The 25,160-nt window shown below is 41.1% G+C and overlaps 1 protein-coding gene across 6 annotated transcripts in view; it reads right to left on the bottom strand.

Moving 5' to 3' along the window:
- LOC126291691 (uncharacterized) overlaps positions 1-25,160 on the bottom strand; it is a 125,059-nt gene that overhangs the window by 12,158 nt on the left and 87,741 nt on the right. For all 6 annotated transcript variants that reach the window (XM_049985318.1, XM_049985320.1, XM_049985316.1 and 3 more), the window contains 3 exons: positions 23,828-24,113; positions 19,205-19,389; positions 4,927-5,057 (listed from right to left, as the gene is read on the bottom strand). In XM_049985318.1, coding sequence (XP_049841275.1) covers positions 4,927-5,057; positions 19,205-19,389; positions 23,828-24,113 — 602 coding nt within the window. The remainder of the gene's footprint in view (positions 1-4,926; positions 5,058-19,204; positions 19,390-23,827; positions 24,114-25,160) is intronic.

Below are 25,160 nucleotides of genomic sequence, written 5' to 3'. Positions count from 1 at the left end.
CATCTACATGACTACTCTGCAATTCACATTTAAGTGCTTGGCAGAGGGTTCATCGAACCACAATCATACTATCTCTCTACTATTCCACTCCCGAACAGCGAGCGGGAAAAACGAACACCTAAACCTTTCTGTTCGAGCTCTGATTTCTCTTATTTTATTTTGATGATCATTCCTACCTATGTAGGTTGGGCTCAACAAAATATTTTCGCATTCGGAAGAGAAAGTTGGTGACTGAAATTTCGTAAAAAGGTCTCGCCGCGACGAAAAACGTCTATGCTGTAATGACTTCCATCCCAACTCGTGTATCATATCTGCCACACTCTCTCCCCTATAACGCGATAATACAAAACGAGCTGCCCTTCTTTGCACCCTCTCGATGTCCTCCGTCAATCCCACCTGGTAAGGATCCCACACCGCGCAGCAATATTCTAACAGAGGACGAACGAGTGTAGTGTAAGCTGTCTCTTTAGTGGACTTGTTGCATCTTCTAAGTGTCCTGCCAATGAAACGCAACCTTTGGCTCGCCTTCCCGACAATATTATCTATGTGGTCCTTCCAACTGAAGTTGTTTGTAATTTTAACACCCAGGTACTTAGTTGAATTGACAGCCTTGAGAATTGTACTATTTATCGAGTAATCGAATTCCAACGGATTTCTTTTGGAACTCATGTGGATCATCTCACACTTTTCGTTATTTAGCGTCAACTGCCACCTGACACACCATACAGCAATCTTTTCTAAATCGCTTTGCAGCTGATACTGGTCTTCGGATGACCTTACTAGACGGTAAATTACAGCATCATCTGCGAACAACCTAAGAGAACTGCTCAGATTGTCACCCAGGTCATTTATATAGATCAGGAACAGTAGAGGTCCCAGGACGCTTCCTTGGGGAACACCTGATATCACTTCAGTTTTACTCAATGATTTGCCGTCTATTACTACGAACTGTGACCTTCCTGACAGGAAATCACGAATCCAGTCGCACAACTGAGACGATACCCCATAGCTCCGCAGCTTGATTAGAAGTCGCTTGTGAGGAACGGTGTCAAAAGCTTTCCGGAAATCTAGAAATACGGAATCAACTTGAGATCCCCTGTCGATAGCGGCCATTACTTCGTGCGAATAAAGAGCTAGCTGCGTTGCACAAGAGCGATGTTTTCTGAAGCCATGCTGATTACGTGTCAATAGATCGTTCCCTTCGAGGTGATTCATAATGTTTGAATACAGTATATGCTCCAAAACCCTACTGCAAACCGACGTCAATGATATAGGTCTGTAGTTAAATGGATTACTCCTACTACCCTTCTTGAACACTGGTGCGACCTGCGCAATTTTCCAATCTGTAGGTACAGATCTATCGGTGAGCGAGCGGTTGTATATGAGTGCTAAGTAGGGAGCTATAGTATCAGCGTAATCTGAAAGGAACCTAATCGGTATACAATCTGGACCTGAAGACTTGCCCGTATCAAGCGATTTGAGTTGCTTCGCAACCCCTAAGGTATCTACTTCTAAGAAACTCATGCTAGCAGATGTTCGTGTTTCAAATTCTGGAATATTCCATTCGTCTTCCCTGGTGAAGGAATTTCGGAAAACTGCGTTCAATAACTCCGCTTTAGCGGCGCAGTCGTCGATAACAGTACCATCGGCACTGCGCAGCGAAGGTATTGACTGCGTCTTGCCGCTTGTGTACTTTACATACGACCAGAATTTCTTCGGATTTTCTACCAAATTTCGAGACAATGTTTCGTTGTGGAACCTATTAAAGGCATCTCGCATCAAAGTACATGCCAAATTTCGCGCGTCTGTAAATTTTAGCCCATCTTCAGGATTTCGCGTTCTTCTGAACTTCGCATGCTTTTTCCGTTGCCTCTGCAACAGCGTTCGGACCTTTTTTGTGTACCACGGGGGATCCGTTCCATCTCTTACCAATTTATGAGGTATGAATATCTCAATTGCTGTTGCTACTATATCTTTGAATTTGAGCCACATCTCGTCTACATTCGCATAGTCAGTTCGGAAGGAATGGAAATTGTCTTTTAGGAAGGCTTCTAGTGGTACTTTATCCGCTTTTTTAAATAAAATTATTTTGCGTTTGTTTCTGATGGATTTGGAAGAAATGGTATTGAGCCTAGCTACAATGACCTTGTGATCACTAATCCCTGTATCAGTCATGATGCTCTCTATCAGCTCTGGATTGTTTGTGGCCAAGAGGTCAAGTGTGTTTTCGCAACCATTTACAATTCGCGTGGGTTCGTGGACTAACTGCTCTAAATAATTTTCGGAGAATGCATTTAGGACAATCTCGGAAGACGTTTTGTGCCTACCACCGGTTTTGAACAAGTATTTTTGCCAACATACCGAGGGTAGGTTGAAGTCCCCACCAACTATAACCGTATGAGTGGGGTATTTATTTGTTACGAGACTCAAACTTTCTCTGAACTGTTCCGCAACTGTATCATCGGAGTCTGGGGGTCGGTAGAAGGAGCCAATTATTAACTTAATTCGGCTGTTAAGTATAACCTCCACCCACACCAATTCGCACAGAGTATCTACTTCGACTTCACTACAAGATAAACCACTACTGACAGACACCAACACTCCACCACCAATTCTGCCTAATCTATCTTTCCTGAACACCGTCTGAGACTTCGTAAAAATTTCTGCAGAACTTATTTCAGGCTTTAGCCAGCTTTCTGTACCTATAACGATATCAGCTTCTGTGCTTTCTATTAGCGCTTGAAGCTCAGGGACTTTTCCAGCGCAACTACAACTATAATTCCGACTGTTCCTTGATCCAAGCACGTCCTGTAATTGCCAAGCACCCTTTGACATTGCAGCCCATCCCGCACTTTCCCGAGGCCTTCTAACCTAAAAAACCGCCCAGTCCACGCCACACAGCCTCCGCTACCCGTGTAGCCGCCAGCTGAGTGTAGTGAACTCCTGACCTATTCAGCGGAACCCGAAACCCCACCACCCTATGGCGCAAGTCAAGGAATCTGCAGCCAATACGGTCGCAAAACCGTCTGAGCCTCTGATTCAGACCCTCCACCCGGCTCTGCACCAAAGGTCCGCAGTCGGTTCTGTCAACGATGCTGCAGATGGTGAGCTCTGCCTTCATCTCGTAAGCAAGACCGGCAGCCTTCACCAAATCAGATAGCCGCTGGAATCCAGAGAGAATTTCCTCAGATCCAAAGCGACACACGTCATTAGTGCCGACATGCTCATTTTAATAATAGTAATAATAAAACACATCACATCTGCACTCTGAAAGTTACAACTGCTTATCGTCACTGAAGAAATAATACTGTGCAACTGACTCAGAGTAGATTAGTCTCATAAATGCAAAACACACAGAGACAACATACTGTTACTGCTAGTTACATATCTTTGTGTTGAAAAGCAGTTCTTGAGTGAAGCTTCAGTTGACAGCAACTAACAGTATTTTAAAAGATGATCTTTCACCGGAAAGGAGATTGTTGCTTACTTGAAAGTAGTAAATGAAGGTGGAGGTTTGATTTTGAGAGTGGTTTACAGTTGCCAGTCCCCACAAGAATGGTCATTCCTCTGCAAGTCTTCCCACATTTCACTAGTCTGATGTTGAAATCTCTTTCCAGTCAAGAGCATCATCCACAAACATATGCAGTGTCTGACATTTCATCTAACAAGGGAACATCCCATCGCACCCCCTCAGATTTAGTTATAAGTTGGCACAGTGGATAGGCCTTGAAAATACGAACACAGATCAATAGAGAAAACAGGAAGAAGTTGTGTGAAACTATGAAAAAATAAGCAAAATATACAAACTGAGTAGTCCATGAGCAAGATAGGCAACATCAAGGACACTCTGAGCTGACGAGCGCCGTGGGGAGCGTTAGCAGCTGTGGAATAAGAGGTCCTTGGTTCAAGTCTTACCTGGTGTGAAAAGTTTAATTTTTATTTTCAGACAATTATTATCTGTCCGTCTGATGCGAGGTAACTGAGCCATAGTATGGGGACGCTACACCTAAACAAACATTGAAACATCCACAAGAAAACCTAAATCGGGCATGGTAGAAGAATCTTTTTACCCATTCGCCAAGTGTACAAGTTAGGCTGGTCGACAACACATTCCTGTCATGTGACGCACATGCCGCCACCAGTGTCATATAGAATATATCAAAGGTGTTTTCCTGTGGAGGAATCGGTGGACCTATGAACTTGTGACCAAATGTTTTCGGTTCCCATTAGAGAGGCACACCCTTTCATCTAAAATTGCACAGTTTTGCAGTGCGGTCGCAAAACACAGACACTAAACTTATTACAGTGAACAGAGACTTCAATGAACGAGCGGACAGATCATAACTTGGCAAAAATAAAGAAAGTAAACTTTTCACTCGAGAAAAGACTTGAACCAAGGACCTCTCGTTCCGAAGCTGCTCACAAAACCATGGGACCACGGCACTCCTGAGCTCACACTATACTTGATGTTGCCTAGCTTGCTCATGGACTACTCAGTTTGTATATTTTGCTTATTTTTTTTTTCACAGTTCCACACAACTTCTTCCTGTTTTCTCGATTGATCTGTGTTCAGTTTTTCAAGGCCTATCCACTGTGCCAACTTGTAACTAAACCTGAGGGGAGTGCTATGGGGAGGTTCCCTTGTAAGTGGTTTTTAGTTCTCTTTCAGTTACATGGAACTTACATTTTTTTTTTTTACTTTGTTTCATTTACACAGTATTTGTTCACCATAATTTTCATTGTCCAATACTGAAAATTTGTCGTTCCCCCAGTAACAGCAGATGCTACGAGTCAAGACAAATTTATAAAATCCAGATGAGCAGTATCCCTTCAGTCACACAGTGAAGTGGAGCATATATAATACCACTACCGATGATTGAAGGACAAAATTTTGAAGAAATATGTCTGTAAGACAGCTCCACATACCTTTTACTATTTTCATACATTCCAGGCAGTGACTTTTCTTTTTTTTGGCTTATGTTGTAATAGGCATTATCCAAATATGTTCCATTATTGTGTCCACATTTAACACATGTTGACTGAAGTGGTCCTTTCACCTAAATACAAAAGACAGTTTTAAGCACATTTATACCTCCAGAGTTAGAAAAACTCGATGTATTTTAGACTAGAAAAGAATTCCCTTAACCTTAATGAGAATGATTTATTGAGTAAAACAAGGTAAATTTGCAATAAAATTTTGAGGCATCAGGAATGGCGTGCCAGTATTCACCTTTAGGAGGCGAAACTTTTGTATTTACACAAGAACTACGCAGAGAAAAATTGTCTCAACTTTTGGAACTTTTTGTTCCTTCCTCTGAGAGGAAAGAGGGATAGGTTAGAAAAGAAGAGCAGGTCACCCAGCACTCAGGATGAGAGAGAGCCAACTGCCATGAGCTCTCACCTTCGAATGACGCGTGCTCTTTCCCCACACTATCCCTTCTCGCTCACTGATGAAGGAACTAATACAGAAGTTTCCGATTACTGGGTTTATACAGACTGCAGGTTCCACTGATAACCAAAATAAAAATAGGCATTGTTTGCTGGCTAGAGAAATGTAAGATATGGTTCAATTGATTTGATCCAATCAGGCAGAGTCACAACAGTGGTCTTAACTCTCTGTAGTGTAGTCTGCACATAAACTATGTGCTGCATCTCTTCGTGTCATTCTAGTACAGCCAGACAATGCCCTTAAAGAGTAGCAGGGGGTACTGTACCAGGTCTTTGTTCAACACAATACCTTCAGAAAATAGCGAGTCAAATATTTTGTGTCTTTTGGCCTTCAGTGCTACACACTGAAAGATTAAGTGAGGTGCAGTTTCATCCCCCATACCACACTCCACGCTTTGGGACTTCTTTCTCTATTCACATTGTGTATAAATGTTCCTGAAAGTTCCCATACCCAATCATTAAACTTACCAAGAGTTTAATTTGATTCTTCTTCAAGCCCAGGACTACAGACTCTCTCTTTTAAAAAAGTCCTCAGCATCATTAGTTTGGCATGTTTTTGTTTTTGGATCTTCATCCAAAGTTCTGTGTGTTGCTTTCTGAGCCAGCTACATAGTTCAGATTGTATTGTCACTTAACTGACAGTTAACTTAGTGACCAGGGACCGGAGCAGGTTTTCCTTGTTGCATTACAGTAGCCACAAGGGATTCATGACATTCTGCAATGATCTTTGAACTCATAGGAGGGGGTGATAGAGATTTCAGAGCTGCTTGGCTGTCCAAATGAATGTGATTGCCATGATCCTTGTAGCATCTATGTACATTACCCTCCATATACATAATGAAAGTGGATATGTCTCTGCCTAGAATATTTTAGCCTCTAGTCTAGGCTGTATCCCGTATACCCTTGGCCCAACACTTTCATCTGTTTTTGACCCATCAATGAATTGGATTAGTCTCCCTGTGCTCCCTGCTTCCAACTGTTACAATTCGTTTGAAGCAGCTGGAAGATATTGTATAGTTAATTGGCATTTCTCCAACCATTCCTGTATTTGCCGCATTCATCGTCACAATGTGAAATTCTGGATATCCTAAAGATTTCCAGTTCTTTTCCGTGTGGTGTGTGTGTGTGTGTGTTTTATTACCTGATGAGTGGGCCTTCTGGGAGGTGCATTGAGTTATGAGCTCCCGCTTCGCCTGCTTATAGTATGGGTAGGCACCTGTCACACCCTAAATTGTAGGTGCCAATGCGGCCTCGTGTTTGAAACATTGTCTGTTATAGTTTGAGCCGCCCTTTATAAGCAGAAAAGTTTCACTATTGTGGCAAATCAGTGAGTAGCCGAGTGGCAAGCGAGCGAGACTCCCATCCAGGCAACCCTGGTCCGAGACCCGTGTATGCTACTTTTGTGTCTTTATTTTTCAAATGCTTGTTTTAATTTAAAATTACTCATGAAAATTTGGAATTGATTAAAAAGAATTACAAGCCTCTATAAATCAAATTTACAAATTGAATGTCACATTCTGTTTCAATATTTTGCGTTTTGTTTTTTATTTTAACAGGAAATTAACTGAGATTAAAACATTGGCACACACAAATTTGCCTATTTACATGAAAACTGAGAGAAGTTGTTAAGCTATTTCGTCAAAAATAATCATAAACCCATCATACAAATGTTGGGACAGGGTCCTAGAAAATTTTATACCTGTCAGATCATTGACACATCGTCAAGCCTAATCCTGTTTATGGTCTGTGAATGTTGGTGTTCCCCTATTTGTACTTGCTGTTCCAGAAATAAAAGGACTCTACTGTCTGTGTACATGAGTAGCGACGGTTATAACTGCCGAATAAACATTTCTCGTCAGTTGAAAGCTTGGCTTTTAAATGTGCAGACGTTTATCCTTTAAAACGGAGCAAAATGCAAGTTGTTCATGAGTTATCAGTGAGTGTAATTTTGACAATATTGAACATTTGGTGGAAGACCAAGGAGGTTTTTGGTGGGCTCCACCTAACAACGAAGAATGACAGGAGTTAACAAACGCAATGCATTGTCTACGGTGGTTACTTATCAAAAACAACTTCATACTGGAATCAGCGAGCTCCAACATCGGTGAACGATCTTTATTAATCAGCAGAGAAATGTTCAAATGATTTCTAGACAGGTGCGGGAGTATGACTTTCGTTGACCAAGAAGTGTTATTTTCCGACAATGAAGATGTTGCAAGTCCTTCCGAACCAAGCCACGACAGAAGTGACACACGGAAAAAATGAAAAATAGAAATAACACCTATTTCTACGTATTCTAATGAAGATGATGATGGGATGAGTGCACCAGAATCCCATATGCAGTGAAAGTCAAGGCTGTGGAGATGGCAGAATTTCATCCAACGTGGTCATTGAAAATGTTACAAAAACATTCAACGAGGTTATTGAAAAGCAAAACCCAGTTGTCAAAGTGGAGATTCCAAGTCACAGTAGGGATGCGAAATGATAAACTGGAAATAATCAATTTGTATGTTTAAGACCAGTTTATCGAGGCGAGAGACCAGAGAGTACGCCTCGTAACAACACGGATGCTTCAACATTGGGCAATGGCTGCTACTTTTCAATTTCTGGATGAAAATTTTGACTTCAAAGCATCGGAATCTTGGGTTTGTCGCTTCAAATTGTTGCATCAGAAATCTCAACGGCATGTAACAAAATATGTCAGCAAGAAAGACAAGAGAACTTAAGATGAGGTTCTGGAAATCACTACAAAATATTAGCAGCAAACAATCAATATAATCATGAGATTCAACCCTGATTATATCATAAATACAGATCAAACAGGATGTGAATATAAAATAAGCAGCAGGCGCACTTTGTCCCTCAAAGGTGAAAAAGTCACCAAAATTGCTGTGGGACAAGTAACTAAATTGATGCACTCATATACTGCGCAATATGCAATCACGTTCTCTGGAGTACTGCTGCCTGAAGTATCAGTTTGCCTGCAAGAAGTGACTGGAACATTCGGTCCCTGAATCAGAAAAGACATCGACAGATATATGGAGAAATACCAGAATGCTCACATCGCATCGACAAAGTCCGGAAAACTGCAGAAAAACAAACGTACAAAGAGTTTTTGGATGAAGTAATTCAACCATATGTGGAAAACAATCAATTCCTCTACAGCGTTGACTCGTGGGGTGGGCAAACCTTCACGTACTAGCATCAAATGAAATTCAACGATGAAGATGGCCTACCAACTTTTACTCTATCAGTGATACCACCGCGATGTATATTTTTATCGCCAAGTAAAGAATTACAGTCACCACTTCCAAAACGCTCCGTACCTATTGCAACACAACATAGAAATCACATCCAGGGAGGACATGGTAAAAATTCATTCGCTGGGACATTACCAACTGCAGGCTCCGATACCTAAAATATGATAAGGCATGTGAATAAAGCAGTATTTTCAATTTTCTGATAGCTTGCTTGGATTTTCAGATATACAAGTTCATCATTAACATTGTTACAGATATGCCTGGCGTGCCGCGAAGCTAGATCCATCGCAAAAAGAAGTATTCCATAACGTCAATGCAGTGGCGCTTCCTGTGGACTTGAGAAAATACAGATGTGATTGCCACAAAAATGAATGTGCATTTATACGATGTTCGTGGTGTCGAAAGTACAAATGTTTTGATTGTTTTTATACCAAGTATCATCCGTCGGAATGTACTCGTCAAAATATAGGAAATATCGATTAACTTTCTACTAAGTTAAACATATTTTTAATCCCTCATTCGTTGGTTTTTTCTTCTTTTTTAAAAAAACCCTACCTCAAAGGAACAAAATTAAAAATACAATGAAAAAAATTTGAACAATAATAAAATATTTCAAGAAATTACTGTACTTTACGGATATATATATATATATATATATATATATATATAAAATAGAAAGAAACTTCCACATGGGAAAAATATATTAAAAACAAAGATTCCAAGACTTACCAAGCGGGAAAGCACTGGCAGACAGGCACAATGAACAAAACACACAAACACACACACAGAATTACTAGCTTTCGCAACCGATGGTTGCTTCTTCAGGAAGGAGAGGGAAAGACGAAAGGATGTGGGTGTTAAGGGAGAGGGTAAGGAGTCATTCCAATCCCGGGAGCGGAAAGACTTCCCTTAGGGGAAAAAAAGGACAGGTGTACACTCACGCACGCACGCACGCACGCACGCACGCACGCACGCACGCACGCACACACACACACACACACACACACATCCATCCGCACATATCCATGTGCGGATGGATATATATATATATATATATATATGTGTGTGTGTGTGTGTGTGTGTGTGTGTGTGTGTGTGTGTGTGTTGTCCTTTTTTTCCCCTAAGGGAAGTCTTTCTGTTCCCGGGATTGGAATGACTCCTTACCCTCTCCCTTAAAACCCACATCCTTTCATCTTTCCTTTTCCTTCCCTCTTTCCTGACGAAGGAGCCGGGGGTTGCGAAAGCTCGAAATTCTTTGAGTGTGCTTGTGCATTTTATTTATTGTGCCTATCTACCGGCGCTTTCCTGCTTGGTAAGTCTTGGAATCTTTGTTTTTAATATATTTTTCCCATGTGGAAGTTTCTACATGGGAAGAATATATTAAAAACAAAGATTCCAAGACTTACCAAGCGGGAAAGTGCCGGTAGATAGGCACAATGAATAAAACACACAAACACACACATACAAAATTCAAGCTTTCACAACCCACGGTTGCTTCATCAGGAAAGAGCAAAGGAGAGGGAAAGACGAAATGATGTGGGTTTTAAGGGAGAGGGTAAGGAGTCATTCCAATCCCGGGAGCGGAAAGACTTACCTTAGGGGGAAAAAAGGATAGGTATATACTCGCGCGCGCATGCGCACACACACACACACACACACACACACACACACACACACACAAGCAGACATATTGAAAGGCAAAGTGTAAGGGCAGAGATGTAAGTCGAGGCAGAAGTGTGGAGGCAAAGATGTTGTTGAAAGACAGGTGAGGTATGAGTGGCGGCAACTTGAAATTAGCGGAGATTGAGGCCTGGTGGATAATGAGAAGAGAGGATATATTGAAGGGCAAGTTCCCATCTCCGGAGTTCGGATAGGTTGGTGTTGGTGGGAAGTATCCGGATAACTCGGACGGTGTAACACTGTGCCAAGATGTGCTGGCTGTGCACCAAGGCATGTTTAGCCCCAGGTGATCTTCATTACCAACAAACACTGTCTGCCTGTGTCCATTCATGCGAATGGACAGTTTGTTGCTGGTCATTCCCACATAGAAAGCGTCACAGTCTAGGCAGGTCAGTTGGTAAATCACGTGGGTGCTTTCACACGTGGCTCTGCCTTTGATCGTGTACACCTTCCGGGTTACAGGACTGGAGTAATTGGTGGTGGGAGGGTGCATAGGACAGGTTTTACACCGGGGGCGGTTGCAAGGGTAGGAGCCAGAGGGTAGGGAAGGTGGTTTGGGGATTTCATAGGGATGAACCAAGAGGTTACGAAGGTTAGGTGGACGGCGGAAAGACACTCTTGGTGGGGTGGGGAGGATTTCATGAAGGATGGATCTCATTTCGGGGCAGGATTTTAGGAAGTCGTATCCCTGCTGGAGAGCCACATTCAGAGTCTGATCCAGTCCCGGGAAGTATCCTGTCACAAGTGGGGCACTTTTGGGGTTCTTCTGTGAGAGGTTCTGGGTTTGAGGGGATGAGGAAGTGGCTCTGGTTATCTGCTTCTGTACCAGGTCGGGAGGGTAGTTGCAGGATGCGAAAGCTGTTTTCTGGTTGTTGGTGTAATGGTCCAGGGATTCAGGACTGTAGCAGATTCGTTTGCCACGGAGGCCTAGGCTGTAGGGAAGGGACCGTTTGATATGGAATGGGTGGCAGCTGTCATAATGGAGGTACTGTTGCTTGTTGGTGGGTTTGATGTGGACGAATGTGTGAAGCTGGCCATTGGACAGATGGAGGTCAACGTCAAGGAAAGTGGCATGGGATTTGGAGTAGGACCAGGTGAATCTGATGGAACCAAAGGAGTTGAGGTTGGAGAGGAAATTCTGGAGTTGTTCTTCACTGTGAGTCCAGATCATGAAGATGTCATCAATAAATCTGTACCAAACTTTGGGTTCACCTTTTTTCCCCCTAAAGGAAGTCTTTCTGCTCCCGGGATTGGAATGACTCCTTACCCTCTCCCTTAAAACCCTTATCCTTTCGTCTTTCCCTCTCCTTCCCTCTTTCCTGAAGAAGCAACCGCCGGTTGCGAAAGCTAGAAATTCTGTATATATATATATATATATATATATATATATATATATATATATATATATATATATAAAATAGAAAGAAACTTCCACATGGGAAAAATATATTTATTAAAAACAAAGATTCCAAGACTAACCAAGCGGGAAAGCGCCGGCAGACAGGCACATGAACAAAACACACAAACACACACACAGAATTACGAGCTTTCGCAACTGGCAGTTGCTTCGTCAGGAAAGAGGGAAGGAGAGGGAAAAATCAAAGGATGTGGGTTTTAAGGGAGAGGGTAAGGGGTCATTCCAATCCCGGGACCGGAAAGACTTCCCTTAGGGGAAAAAAAAGGACAGGTGTACACTCGCGCGCGCGCGCGCGCGCGCGCGCGCGCGCGCGCGCGCGCGCGCGCACACACACACACACACACACACACACACACACACACATATCCATCCGCACATACACAGACACAAGCAGACATATTTAAATATGTCCGCTCCCGGGATTGGAATGACCCCTTACCCTCTCCCTTAAAACCCACATCCTTTGATTTTTCCCTCTCCTTCCCTCTTTCCTGACGAAGCAACTGCCAGTTGCGAAAGCTCGTAATTCTGTGTGTGTGTTTGTGTGTTTTGTTCATGTGCCTGTCTGCCGGCGCTTTCCCGCTTGGTAAGTCTTGGAATCTTTGTTTTTAAAAAACAGAAAGAAACTTCCACATGGAAAAAATATGTTAAAAACAAAGATTCTAAGACTTACCAAGCGGGAAAGCGCCGGCAGACAGGCACATGAACAAAATACACAAACACACACACAGAATTACGAGCTTTCGCAACTGGCAGTTGCTTCGTCAGGAAGGAAGGAAGGAAGGAGAGGGAAAAATGAAAGGATGTGGGTTTTAAGGGAGAGGGTAAGGAGTCATTCCAATCCCGGGAGCGGAAAGACTTCCCTTAGGGAAAAAAAGGACAGGTGTACACTCGCACACACATATCCATCCGCAGATATATATATATATATATATATATATATATATATATATATGCCCTTACTCTTTGCATTTAAAAATGTCTGCTAGTGTCTGTGTATGTGCGGACTTTATTGCTAACATGAAACAGTTATAGATAGGTAATTAGGCTGTTTTAGTAATGCATACACAGTTTTAACTTTCGTACTGCTAATGGACAAATCAATTTCAGTTTTCCTCCTTTTTCCTGTTACAAACATATCCACAATTAAAAACTGTCAGAACATCATACAGCACAAAAGCAGTAAATGGCAGCACTTACATTAAATATAACTGTAAGAAAGAACTGATTTCATAAACAAAACAATAACAAACTGAAGAAAGAGCAACAATGTACAGTAGTTGGTCAAGTACAGATAGGCAATAGCAGATAGTGCATCAATAGTTTAAATCTATCAGTGGCCTTACTGACTATTGATAGTACAGGTCTTTTTCATTGTATGGTTGAAAATCAAAATACACTCCTGGAAATGGAAAAAAGAACACATTGACACCGGTGTGTCAGACCCACCATACTTGCTCCGGACACTGTGAGAGGGCTGTACAAGCAATGACCACACGCACGGCACAGCGGACAAACCAGGAACCGCGGTGTTGGCCGTCGAATGGCACTAGCTGCGCAGCATTTGTGCACCGCCGCCATCAGTGTCAGCCAGTTTGCCGTGGCAGACGGAGCTCCATCGAAGTCTTTAACACTGGTAGCATGCCGCGACAGCGTGGACGTGAACCGTATGTGCAGTTGACGGACTTTGAGCGAGGGCGTATAGTGGGCATGCGGGACGCCGGGTGGACGTACCGCCGAATTGTTCAACACGTGGGGCGTGAGGTCTCCACAGTACATCGATGTTGTCGCCAGTGGTCGGCGGAAGGTGCACGTGCCCGTCGACCTGGGACCGGAGCGCAGTGACGCACGGATGCACGCCAAGACCGTAGGATCCTACGCAGTGCCGTAGGGGACCGCACCGCCACTTCCGCTCACGCCCTAACATCGTGCAGCCCGCCTCCAGTGGTGTCGCGACATGCGTGAATGGAGGGACGAATGGAGACATGTCGTCTTCAGCGATGAGAGTCGCTTCTGCCTTGGTGCCAATGATGGTCGTAGCGTGTTTGGCGCCGTGCAGGTGAGCGCCACAATCAGGACTGCATACGACCGAGGCACACAGGGCCAACGCCCGGCATCATGGTGTGGGGAGCGATCTCCTACACTGGCCGTACACCTCTGGTGATCGTCTAGGGGACACTGAATAGTGCATGGTACATCCAAACCGTCATCGAACCCATCGTTCTACCATTCCTAGACCGGCAAGGGAACTTGCTGTTCCAACAGGACAATGCACGTCCGCATGTATCCCGTGCCACCCAACGTGCTCTAGAAGGTGTAAGTCAACTACCCTGGCCAGCAAAATCTCCGGATTTGTCCCCCATTGAGCATGTTTGGGACTGGATGAAGCGTCGTCTCACGCGGTCTGCACGTCCAGCACGAACGCTGGTCCAACTGAGGTGCCAGGTGGAAATGGCATGGCAAGCCGTTCCACAGGACTACATCCAGCATCTCTACGATCGTCTTCATGGGAGAATAGCAGCATGTATTGCTGCGAAAGGTGGATATACACTGTACTAGTGCCGACATTGCGCATGCTCTGTTGCCTGTGTCTATGTGCCTGTGGTTCTGTCAGTGTGATCATGTGATGTATCTGCCCCCAGGAATGTGTCAATAAAGTTTCCCCTTCCTGGGGCAATGAATTCACAGTGTTCTTATTTCAATTTCCAGGAGTGTATAACCGTCTTTTATGTGTGTGTTCTGCCACAGCTTGATAAGCATATTTTTTATCTATCTAATTAAGTAATTTTGTAAAATATAAGATGCAATGAAAAAGTGCCTATCCCAAGGCCGTCCAGTCCAGAAACGGTATGTCACTCAAGAGGGGACCTTCTGGGAGGTGCATTGAGCTATGAACTCCCACTTCACCTGCTTATATTGTGGGTAGGCACCTATCGCACCCTAAAATTGGAGGTGCCAAAAGTTTGGGCAGCTCTTTATATACAGAAAAGTTTCACTAATGTGGAAAGTGATCGAGTAGCTGAGTGGAAAGCAACGTCCAGGTGACCCTGGTTCAAGACCCGTCTATGCTATTTTGGTTTCCTTCTTTTTTCCCCCCAAATGCAAGAATTACAAGGCTCTATAAATCAAAATTACACATTCAATGTCAAATTTTGATTCAATCTTTACCTCTTTCTTTTTTAGAAAGAAACTTTCACATGGGAAAAATATATTAAAAACAAAGATTCCAAGACTTACCAAGCGGGAAAGCGCCGGCAGACAGACATAATGAACAAAACACACACACACTGAATTACTAGCTTTCGTAACCGATGGTTGCTTCTTCAGGAAGGAGAGGGAAAGACGAAAGGATGTGGGTTTTAAGGGAGAGGGTAAGGAGTCATTCCAATCCCGGGAGCGGAAAGACTTCCCTTAGGGGAAAAAAAGGACAGGTGTACACACACACACACACACACACACACACACACACACACACACACACACACACACACACACACACAAGAGAGAGAGAGAGAGAGAGAGAGAGAGAGAGAGAGAGAGAGAGAATAATAATAATAAAAAGACTTTGCTCAGCTTGGGAATAAGTGTCCTCATTTGAAGGCCCTGTTTCAAAGTGAAGATGTTTCCAGTGAAATGTTTTGACAGAACAACAACAATGATAGTATCTGAACAACATGAAGCCTCCCATGGTGCAGATTTTGCATCAATAGAGGAAGAATTAAATACCCTGAATCAATCAACTACAGAGGTAGGTGTTAGTCCTGCTAAGAAAACGTGGTCACTGAAGTTGAGTCATAAGCTCTATGCATCAAGAAAGCGCAGAGAAATTACTAAAGCTACGGATGAATACACTAAATCAAAACTGACCACACTCTTCAAAGTAAAAGTTCCATCTTCAAAAGAAAATGGACCAAAGCACCCTTGCGAGGAATTCTTCACAGATATCATTTCAGCTGTTGAACATTGTGCATCCCACAGTGAAAAGGTGCGAGTTTTAACTATTATTCCCCGAGACATTTTCAAAGAAAACAATTTTGAACCACATTCCATCATTATCAAAGTACATGTCAGCTCAAGTGCAAATGATGCAGTCATTATAACTGGAAGATAAATAGGACTGTTCTCGTTAGAGTGCCAACAAAAAAGACACTATAACTGTAACAGCTGAAGGTCAAAAAGGTGTGAAAGTGAAGAGGTACATGACTCACAGTATTAAAAAAAACTTTTCCAATTTATAAGAGCAACTATACAACTTCACATATTGAAAGATCAAAATTTTATGCACTACAACCTAAGTGGGTAGTTCCACACCCACATAGAGATATCTGTTTATGTGTGTACAGCGAGAATTTTGAATTTTGTGTGGTAACTTTGAAGCACTTACTGGAGCACGTGACATGGCACCTTGGTTGGGCATGTGAAGTAAAGCGAGGGACTTGTTTGTTTCTTGAATGTGGTGACTGTCCTGGAAAGGGAGGACTGTCCTTACAGACACTTGGCCTGGAAGATGTACCAAATAACTGCAGAAATTACATGTGTGACATGGTAGAACAAAACTAATTAAGAAAATTGTTGCCTTTGACAGTTTCATTGATGAACTTGCTACATGGTCAGTGAATGCAGTAACACACCAGCATATGAAGAAATTGCAACAACAACGTCATATTGCTAAAGTGAAAGAGTGTGTACAGGCTGAAGAACTATGTTTAGTGCTTCACTGCGATTTTGTTCAGAACTGGTACGTAATTCTCCCACACGAAGTACAAGGGTATCATTGGAGTAATGACCAGGTTTCAATTTTTACAGGAGGGACATATTTTCAAAACCAGACCACAAGTGTTGCAGTTGTGTGTTGACACAGGACATGACTCAGCACATGCTTTGCTAGCAATGCGCAAAATTCTTCAACTGCAAACATGGGCGGAGAAGATCATCATTGTTTCTGATGGTGCTCCTAGCCATTTTAAAAACTGTTACCAACTGTTTGTATTGAGTAAGTCGCTTGTGCCAACTGACTGGAAGGTCGTTTAGGTGGCCTGCTGATGCACCATGCTGCAAAACATAATCTTTCCAGACCAAATACAGCTGTGATTCAGAATGCTGAGGATTTAAGGAGAGTAATGAAATCTTACATATCTACAGCCCTTATTCTTTGGCCAAAGAGGAAATCGAAGAATTCTGCGAGGAGAAAAAAGAAAAATAGTCCAAACAAACTACTCCTGTGAAAGGAATCCAGAAGACACATTTCTGGACTCAAAGTGATGGGCGAAGTCATATTGGACGCACTTTAAAGAGCAAGAACGAAGAAATTTTGTTTGTTCGATCAACACCTCAGAAACAGCAGGATAATATTTAGATTCACAACCTGAGAAGGGGGATGTTTGTGGTATGTGTGTATGACTGTGACTGGTGGATTGCGGAGATTATAAACACCAGTTATGAGTTAAACGAAACTGTAGTGAACTTTATGCTACCCCATGGACCAGCTGCTGGATATAGGTTTCCAGCTGAATGACAGCAACACCATCAGTGTTCCACTTCCTGTTCACAATGGTTTGAAGACTGTAAGTGTTCCAGTTCCTATTGGTTCAACAGGAAGGCATCACTCTATATTAAAGGGAGATACTGAAGCAGTAGAACACATTTTTAGTTCATTGACTAGCTAATTTCAGTACAAAACAGAGTGCACAGAAGTTGTATAAATTGAAATCTTAAGTCTTTGTACCTTTCACATACATTTTCGAACCATTTAAAATGCTGTAAAAATGAGTCTTATTCATCTTTCAAAACTAAAATTATATTAAATAAGGCTAGGTTTTGATTTTTATAAGCATGTTATGTGATAATGTGGCAATAAACAGGTTTTACATATGGCAAAAATTTCAATTGTTTATAAAACCTATTCAACCTAAAAGTGGAAGCTCTACTTTTCAGGGAATGTAGAACTATGTGGTACTAATCAACAGAAAAAAAACTTTATGGATTGGCATTTTAAAAAAATTGTCCATAAATTATATAAGAAAGTTCAGAACGCTATAGTAAAAGAACTTTGACAGGTAAGTCCAAATGGAGGATTTCTTTGCAATCATAAATTAATTATCTTTTTTTAAAAAAACCGACAAAATATCTAGAACTGTTCCAAAGATATAGCATTTTAAATTTTTTTCCAAATTTCAAACCTCCAAAATGGTATGCACAATGTCATCTTTGGAGAAAAGATAAAAATGTGTGTTCCCTATTTAGTCCTTTATTTTAACATAAGCAAAATTCAATAACATTAGCGATTATGAAGGTAAGATTTTTTTCCTAGGCTGCCCAATTTGATATGGACTACGCCATGTATTTTATGAAGAAGTGCATTTTCGTTCGAACACACGTGATATTTCTTCATCTTAACATGATTCACAATTTCAGACCTTCCATCATGTTCAACAGAAAATTTTGACTTGCATAATGTACATTCTACAGTTTCTCCACAGCCAGTGGTAAAAGTAAACTCACTTTTTATACTGCTACAAATATTCCACTTTCGGTTTGGTACGATGCAACACTGAACATGAATAATTATTATCATCAGTGCAAATCATTAACCGTAAGTAAGCGAAGATTGTAGATCAAGTTGCACAAGTGTCACTCTCTAGCATACGAACTTGTGCCATGTGCGGCAAATTGCAAATCAAACATCCGGCTGTTCCAGGAAAAATGGGATAAACAGACACCCTATAAATGGGTCATATCCCTTTGATAGACCCAAGCACAAGATCTGTCAAATTTACTCATCCACCACAGCAGATTCCAGTTCTGTCACAAGTTTATCTCAACCCATCAGAGGAGGGGCCACCTGTGACAGCAGCCACATTATGTATTGGCTCTGCTGCAAGTCTCCATATGGGCACAACACCAACCAGCTGTAAATCTGACAGCCACTAACGAACCGTGGCACAGTTCAACTACCAGTGGCAGAAAGTGTTGCCAAGCATGAAATGCCTCACAACCTGTGCCGTCTGGACGCTTCCTCCCAGCACCAGCTGCTCCGAACTACATAAGACGGGATTAATCCTTTGTTCCCACTATCCTGCTGACTCCATCTTCTGCTGATACCCTACCACATCCCACCAGAACTGAGGAAGGGGAGACTGCACGGGAGAGGATGTGAGTGCGTTCTGTCACACCCACCAAACCAAATACCCTCTTCCTCGTCATTGTCATAATGAGCTGCACAAAATTACTGGTGGTGGTGTCCACGTGTCACACTCCTGTCCCACAAACCTGTTGCCTCCTTTCAAGCTGCTAGCCATCTAAAAAAACTACTTTCCACACCATGCCTCTTTCCTCTCCTCTCCTACTCGGTGCTTAACAATGGATCCAGGTATAAGACAAAATTTATTTACTTCTTTACCTTATTTATAGTTAGAACTGCAACCAGCACCCGATCAATCTTGTTGTCAATCATTTTCAACAACCAGTTGTTTGCCGGTCCATAGTGCTGGTATCTCCGAGCAGCGTAACCAAGCAGTACCATGCACAAAATTGTTTCAAAGCACCGTAGATACCACACCCACTGGTAATGAGTTGCCGCATCATCTGAAACAGTAAGGAGTGAAATATCAAATTTTTTTAGCAATTAATAAGCATTTAATAAGAACACTTGACAGTTGTCTCTAATCTAGCCTTCACCTCTCAGTGTGTGTGTGTGTGTGTGTGTGTGTGTGAGAGAGAGAGAGAGAGAGAGAGAGAGAGAGAGAGAGAGAGAGGGAGAGAGAGGGGCTCTAGATTGGTGCTATCAAATAATTCGTTGAGGGCGGAGAAAAGAGTTCCATTGCAGAGGGCTGTGTATTCATTTAATTGCTTGTTTTCCTTCAACTAAGGCTTTTTGTATTAGATGATTTCCTTCGATTATTAGTTTTTGTGGGAGGCTGTTGCAGCATCTGATAATTTTCAAATCTGTATTGATGTCTGTTGGGTTATATTTCTTGCCTGTAAGGTGTTCAGCAAATGTGGAATGCTATTCAGTGTTCTGTGTATCTGGTATTAAAAGTTTCTGCTTTTCTGTTCTACATAAACTGATTTGCAGTCCTGACATGTTAATTGGTAAATAAAACCACTATCCACCATCTTGTTTGTTCTTACAGCTGGTAAACAGCGAAACAGTGACAGCTCAATAACACAGTGAAGAAGATGATGAAACCAGAAAACATAATGTAAAAACATACACACTTCTACATATAATTTATTAATTTCAGGCATAAGTATAACTGTTCACAAATCATAATTTTTGCTTAAATAATGTCTACATTAAATTGTGTATGGTTGCAGATGACAAAGCTGTGAAAGAAATCAATCACTGTAAAAACATAACACACCAGGAAAACCACACCATGTGGTAAAAACGTATAAATTCATAATTTTGTGTGTTTCTTTGAAAATGTGTAACTGCTACTTAAAAACTAATATTTACATGTATACAAACAATAAAGATCATTCTTTATATTTAACAGCCATAAAATAAAAGCCCACTGAGGATTCTGCAACTGCAGTGAAACATGTATGGGATAAAAAACAAAATTGTGTTTTGTTAAAGCAAATACAGACAAAAGAGCTTCAACTCCAAGATGATTATTTCGACACCCTGCAGGCATTTCCGAGCAAGCGCTACAACAAATTCCTGAACGCCACAGCAAAGTTACATCAAACTATTTTAAATACAAAAGTCAACAGAATTTGTCTTTCACTTAACGTAATGTGTAACTATATACATGTAAAATAAACAGAATGTCATCTGCAGCCCAACATGCCAAACACAAAGCCGAAATTGAGTGGCTGAAGTGGGAAATTAGATATCTGCATACAAAAAAGCAGGAACTCAATTTTAAACTAGTTAAAATCAACCTGGAACTAGGAAATCACATCAAAATCTCGGAAATATTCAACGATAATACGAATACAGTCAAACAAAACACAGAAACACAAATAAAATCAAAATGGAATTAACAGCAGCAAAACTGAACACTCTTTTAAAACAAAGAGACAGTGGAGAATCCTATCACTGAAAGTGAATACATCATAAAAGAACAAGAAAGAACCAGTAACCCAAACTTCAATGCAGGTCTGACAAGAGAATTAGTCGCATAAGAAATAAGATGCATAATAAAGGAAAACAAAAACAACACACTGACAGGAATAAAAACTAAAGAAGAAAAAACCTCCAAAAAATAAAGAACAAACTTACAAACCATGAGGCACCCACTACGAGATCAGACATAAGCAGCACCATGATGATAATAAAACAGGATGAAAACAAGAAGAAAACCTTAAAATTTCTGGAAGACAACAACATGACAAAGTTACCCAGCGACCCAACACAAAGATACCAGAGAAACACACAAACCTTCCTAAAAAATACCTCACACATATTCACAAACCAGAAAGCAAAATGGCTGAAACAAAAGAGCCCCCGACCACCCACACTGAACAGCCTACTAAAGCATTCCGATACACACCGTTGTCAATTTTAGAAGTGAACCCACATATAACTTAGCCAGAGAAATATACACATACTTACAGAAACATTACATATACACAAATAACAGAAGCATACACAACACCAAAGAGCTGATATAAAAAAATCAAAGACATCAACATACCCTCAACAGCCATACTCACATCTATGTACACCAATATCCCCACCACAGAACCCATAAACATCATCAAACAAATAGAAATACAATTAGAAATACAAGTAGAAATTCTTTAACCCCAGCTAGCATTCTAAAACTAATCACAGAGCAAAACTATTTTTCATTGGACAATCAGTTCTACACACAAGAAGATGGGCTTCCAATGGAGTCATCAGTCAGTGGAAACCTAGCCAACATTTTTCTCAATCACATTGAAAACAAAATATTTGAAACAATAGTAAGACCAAATCAATGCCAGATAATATATTGGTATCATCATGTAAATGACAGCATGTGCCTTCTAGATGAAACACTCAAGTCACATTCAGCAACTCCATAGTGATATAAACAAAGTCCACCCAAAAATAAAATTCACCACAGAAACATAAAACGACAAAATGTTAAATTTCCTTGACCTCACAATATACAGACACAACAACCAACACCAATTCTCCATATTCAGAAAAGTGACCACCTCCAGCACAGCCATTCACAAAAATTTAATCATCTGATTGCGCACAAACTAACTGGCTTCCAATATATGCTACCCAGACTGAACAAAATTCCACTCACAGAAAACAACAACAATAATGAATTACAGACAATCAGACAAATAGCTGAAGAGAATGGATATGATACTAACACTATAGATAAACTGAACCACAAAATTAAAACACCCAACACACAAAAACCTTCTCACCAACTCACACACACACACACACACACACACACACACACACACACATGAACAAGAAACACCCACAAGAACAAACAAGTGGTTCACTCTCACCTACAACAACAAAGCAGTCCACAGAATAGGCAACATACTAAAAAACAAGGGCTAAAAATAGCCTACAGGACAAACAACAAACACAAGCATAGACAAACACAACACACCTGGTATTTACCAACTAACATGTCAGGACTGCAAATCAGTTTCTGTAGGACAGACAAACAAAAGTTATGCCGGATACACAGAACTCAGAAGAGCATTAAAAAGTAACAGCTGTCATTCCACATTTGCTGAATACCTTAAGGACAAGAAACGTAACCCAACAGACTTCAATACAGTCTTGAAAATTCTCGCCGGCCAAGCGGTTCTAGGCGCTTCTGTATGGAACTGCACAACTGCTACAGTCGCAGGTTCGAATCCTGCCTCAGGCATGGATATGTGTGATGTCCTTATATTAATTAGGTTTAAGTAGTTCTAAGTCCTATGGGACTAATGACCTCAGATGTTAAGTCCCATAGTGCTCAGAGCCATTTGAAGATTCTCAAATGCAGCAACAACCCCCCACAAAAACTAATAACTGAAGAAAATTATCAAATACAAAAAGTCTTAGTTGAATGAAAACAAGTAAAAAATCAAGACACAGTTCTCTGCAATGGAACTCTGCTCTCAAAGAATTATTAGATAACACCAACCTATAGAACCTCCCTGCCCCCCCCCCCCCCCCCAACACAAAAACACAACTCTCAAACCCCCCCCCCCACCCACCCCCGCACACACAAAATAACATAGTGAAGAAGAAGAAGAAAACACAAAACGTAAGTGGAACATAATGTAAATACAAACACACAGATGCACACCCACAAGCACATAAGTTACTATATAGAATTTATTAATTTCAGGCACAGGCATTACAGTCTGCAAATCATAATTGTTGCTTAAATAATTTGTCTACATTAAGTTGTATATGGTTGCATATGACAAACTGCGAAAGAAATCAGTCACTGTAAAAACATAACACATCAGGAAAACTACACCATGTGGTAAAAAAAAAAAATGAATTCGTAATTTAATGTGTTTCCTCGAAAATGTGTAACTAAGATTTAAAAACTAATATTTACATGTATACAAACAGTAAAGAACATTCTTTATATTTAACAGTCATAAAATAAAAGACCACTGAGGTTGCTGCAACTGCAGTGAAACATGTATGGGATAAAAAACAAAACTGTGTTTTGCTAAAGACGGACCCTCCAGAAACGTGTATCACTTCATATATGTTGCTCGAGTTCTCTCAAAAGGTGTTACATCACTTTGTAGTTAATTGTGAGTTCTCTTTTATTCCTCAACCCTCTGCAGTCAGTGAAGAAATCCGCATGGAGTAATTAGTGGAACTGAGTAGCAGGACCACAGCTTCAAGGAAAGATAATAAGGCAACTGTCAAGACTGAACATGGTAACTTTTATTACAAACCTCATCAGGGCGACAATCAACTGAGAAGCGAGAACTCTGTTACAACCCTTTATAAGGGAATTCCACACTGTTCCATTTCACTGTTTGTACTGAAGACGGAATAGACATATATAGTTTTTTTAAATACTTCTTGTACTCTTACCGGCAAACCAATTTGCAATAACAGTCTCCACAATAGCCCCAGCAAACAGCACAGCAAACATGTGCGGTACTATACTGGAACCGGAACGCGTTCGGCCGAGAGCCGCTAAGGCGACTGCAGCCACGGTGAAGAACAGCACAGTGCCAAAGAACGAGGAGCCACTGAGCAAGAGATTCTGGACGGCGAGCAGTACAGTCGATACTTGCCCCACAACGGTGCTCACCAATAGGAGATCTGACAACATCTTGCTCTGAACCTGAGCAGACTCTTGCAATTGCTGTGACATCTGCACACAGTATGTACATCTTTTAAGATCTTACATTTCAGTTAACAAGTTGTTCAATACATGTATCACCTAAATACTAAAAAAATATAAAAGTAAAATACAACAATTTTTCTCAAGTTTCTAAGAAATGTATGACATCTGCTGCTGTTAGCTTTTTTTCCAACCTATTGAGTCACCAATAGAGGTAAAAGTAATTACAGGTTTGCCCATGTATGTGTTGGGACTCCTGTCATTCTTGTTGAATATTAATGAGCTTGCAGACAATATTATTAGTAACTTTTCACAGACGATGCAGTTACCTATAATGAAAAGAACTGCAGAAATATGCAGTTATATGTTAATAAGATTTCAATGCCCCAGCCTGACACCTAGTTGTAACTTCTTTAACAGTGTATGCCGTACATCACTCGGAAATGGTGGTCATGATGCAGGCTGCATTTTCTACAATTAACGTTTCTCCATCTCTAAATCAGCAGAAAGCTGGGCTAAAGTTCAAATTGTTACGATTGGTCTCTTCAACAATGGAGTCAATATTGAAATTTGTATGTGTGACTTTAAGAGACACGTTAGTTAAGTGACTTTATTTATTTATCTATCTATCTATCAGATTGTATGGGGTCACACGAGCCAAAGCTACTTGGTCTTGCAACAAGTCACTTCACAGTTTACACACTGTTGATTGGAAGTTTTAGAAACATAAGAATTAAAGTCTTTTACAGTTTTTTCAATTTTAATCTACAGTAAAGAACTTTTGCTATTTGAGGAACAAAATAACTGATGATGGTCGAAGTAGAGAGGATATAAAATGTAGACGGGCAATGGCAAGGGAAGCACTTCTGAAGAACAGAAATTTGTTAACATCGAGCGTAGATTTAAGTGTCAGAAAGCCTTTGTGGGAGTATTCATACGGAGGGTAGCCATGTATGGAAGTGAAACATGGACGATAGCTAGTTTAGACAAGAACGGAATAGAAACTTTCGAAATAAGGTGCTACAGAAGAATGCTGAAGATTAGATGGGTAGATCACATAACTAATGAGGAGGTATT

Source organism: Schistocerca gregaria, chromosome 9, assembly GCF_023897955.1.
Source record: "Schistocerca gregaria isolate iqSchGreg1 chromosome 9, iqSchGreg1.2, whole genome shotgun sequence".
Classification (NCBI taxonomy): domain Eukaryota; kingdom Metazoa; phylum Arthropoda; class Insecta; order Orthoptera; family Acrididae; genus Schistocerca; species Schistocerca gregaria.
Note: the sequence above shows the minus strand (reverse complement) of the source record. Positions and strands in the feature narration are given on the sequence as shown.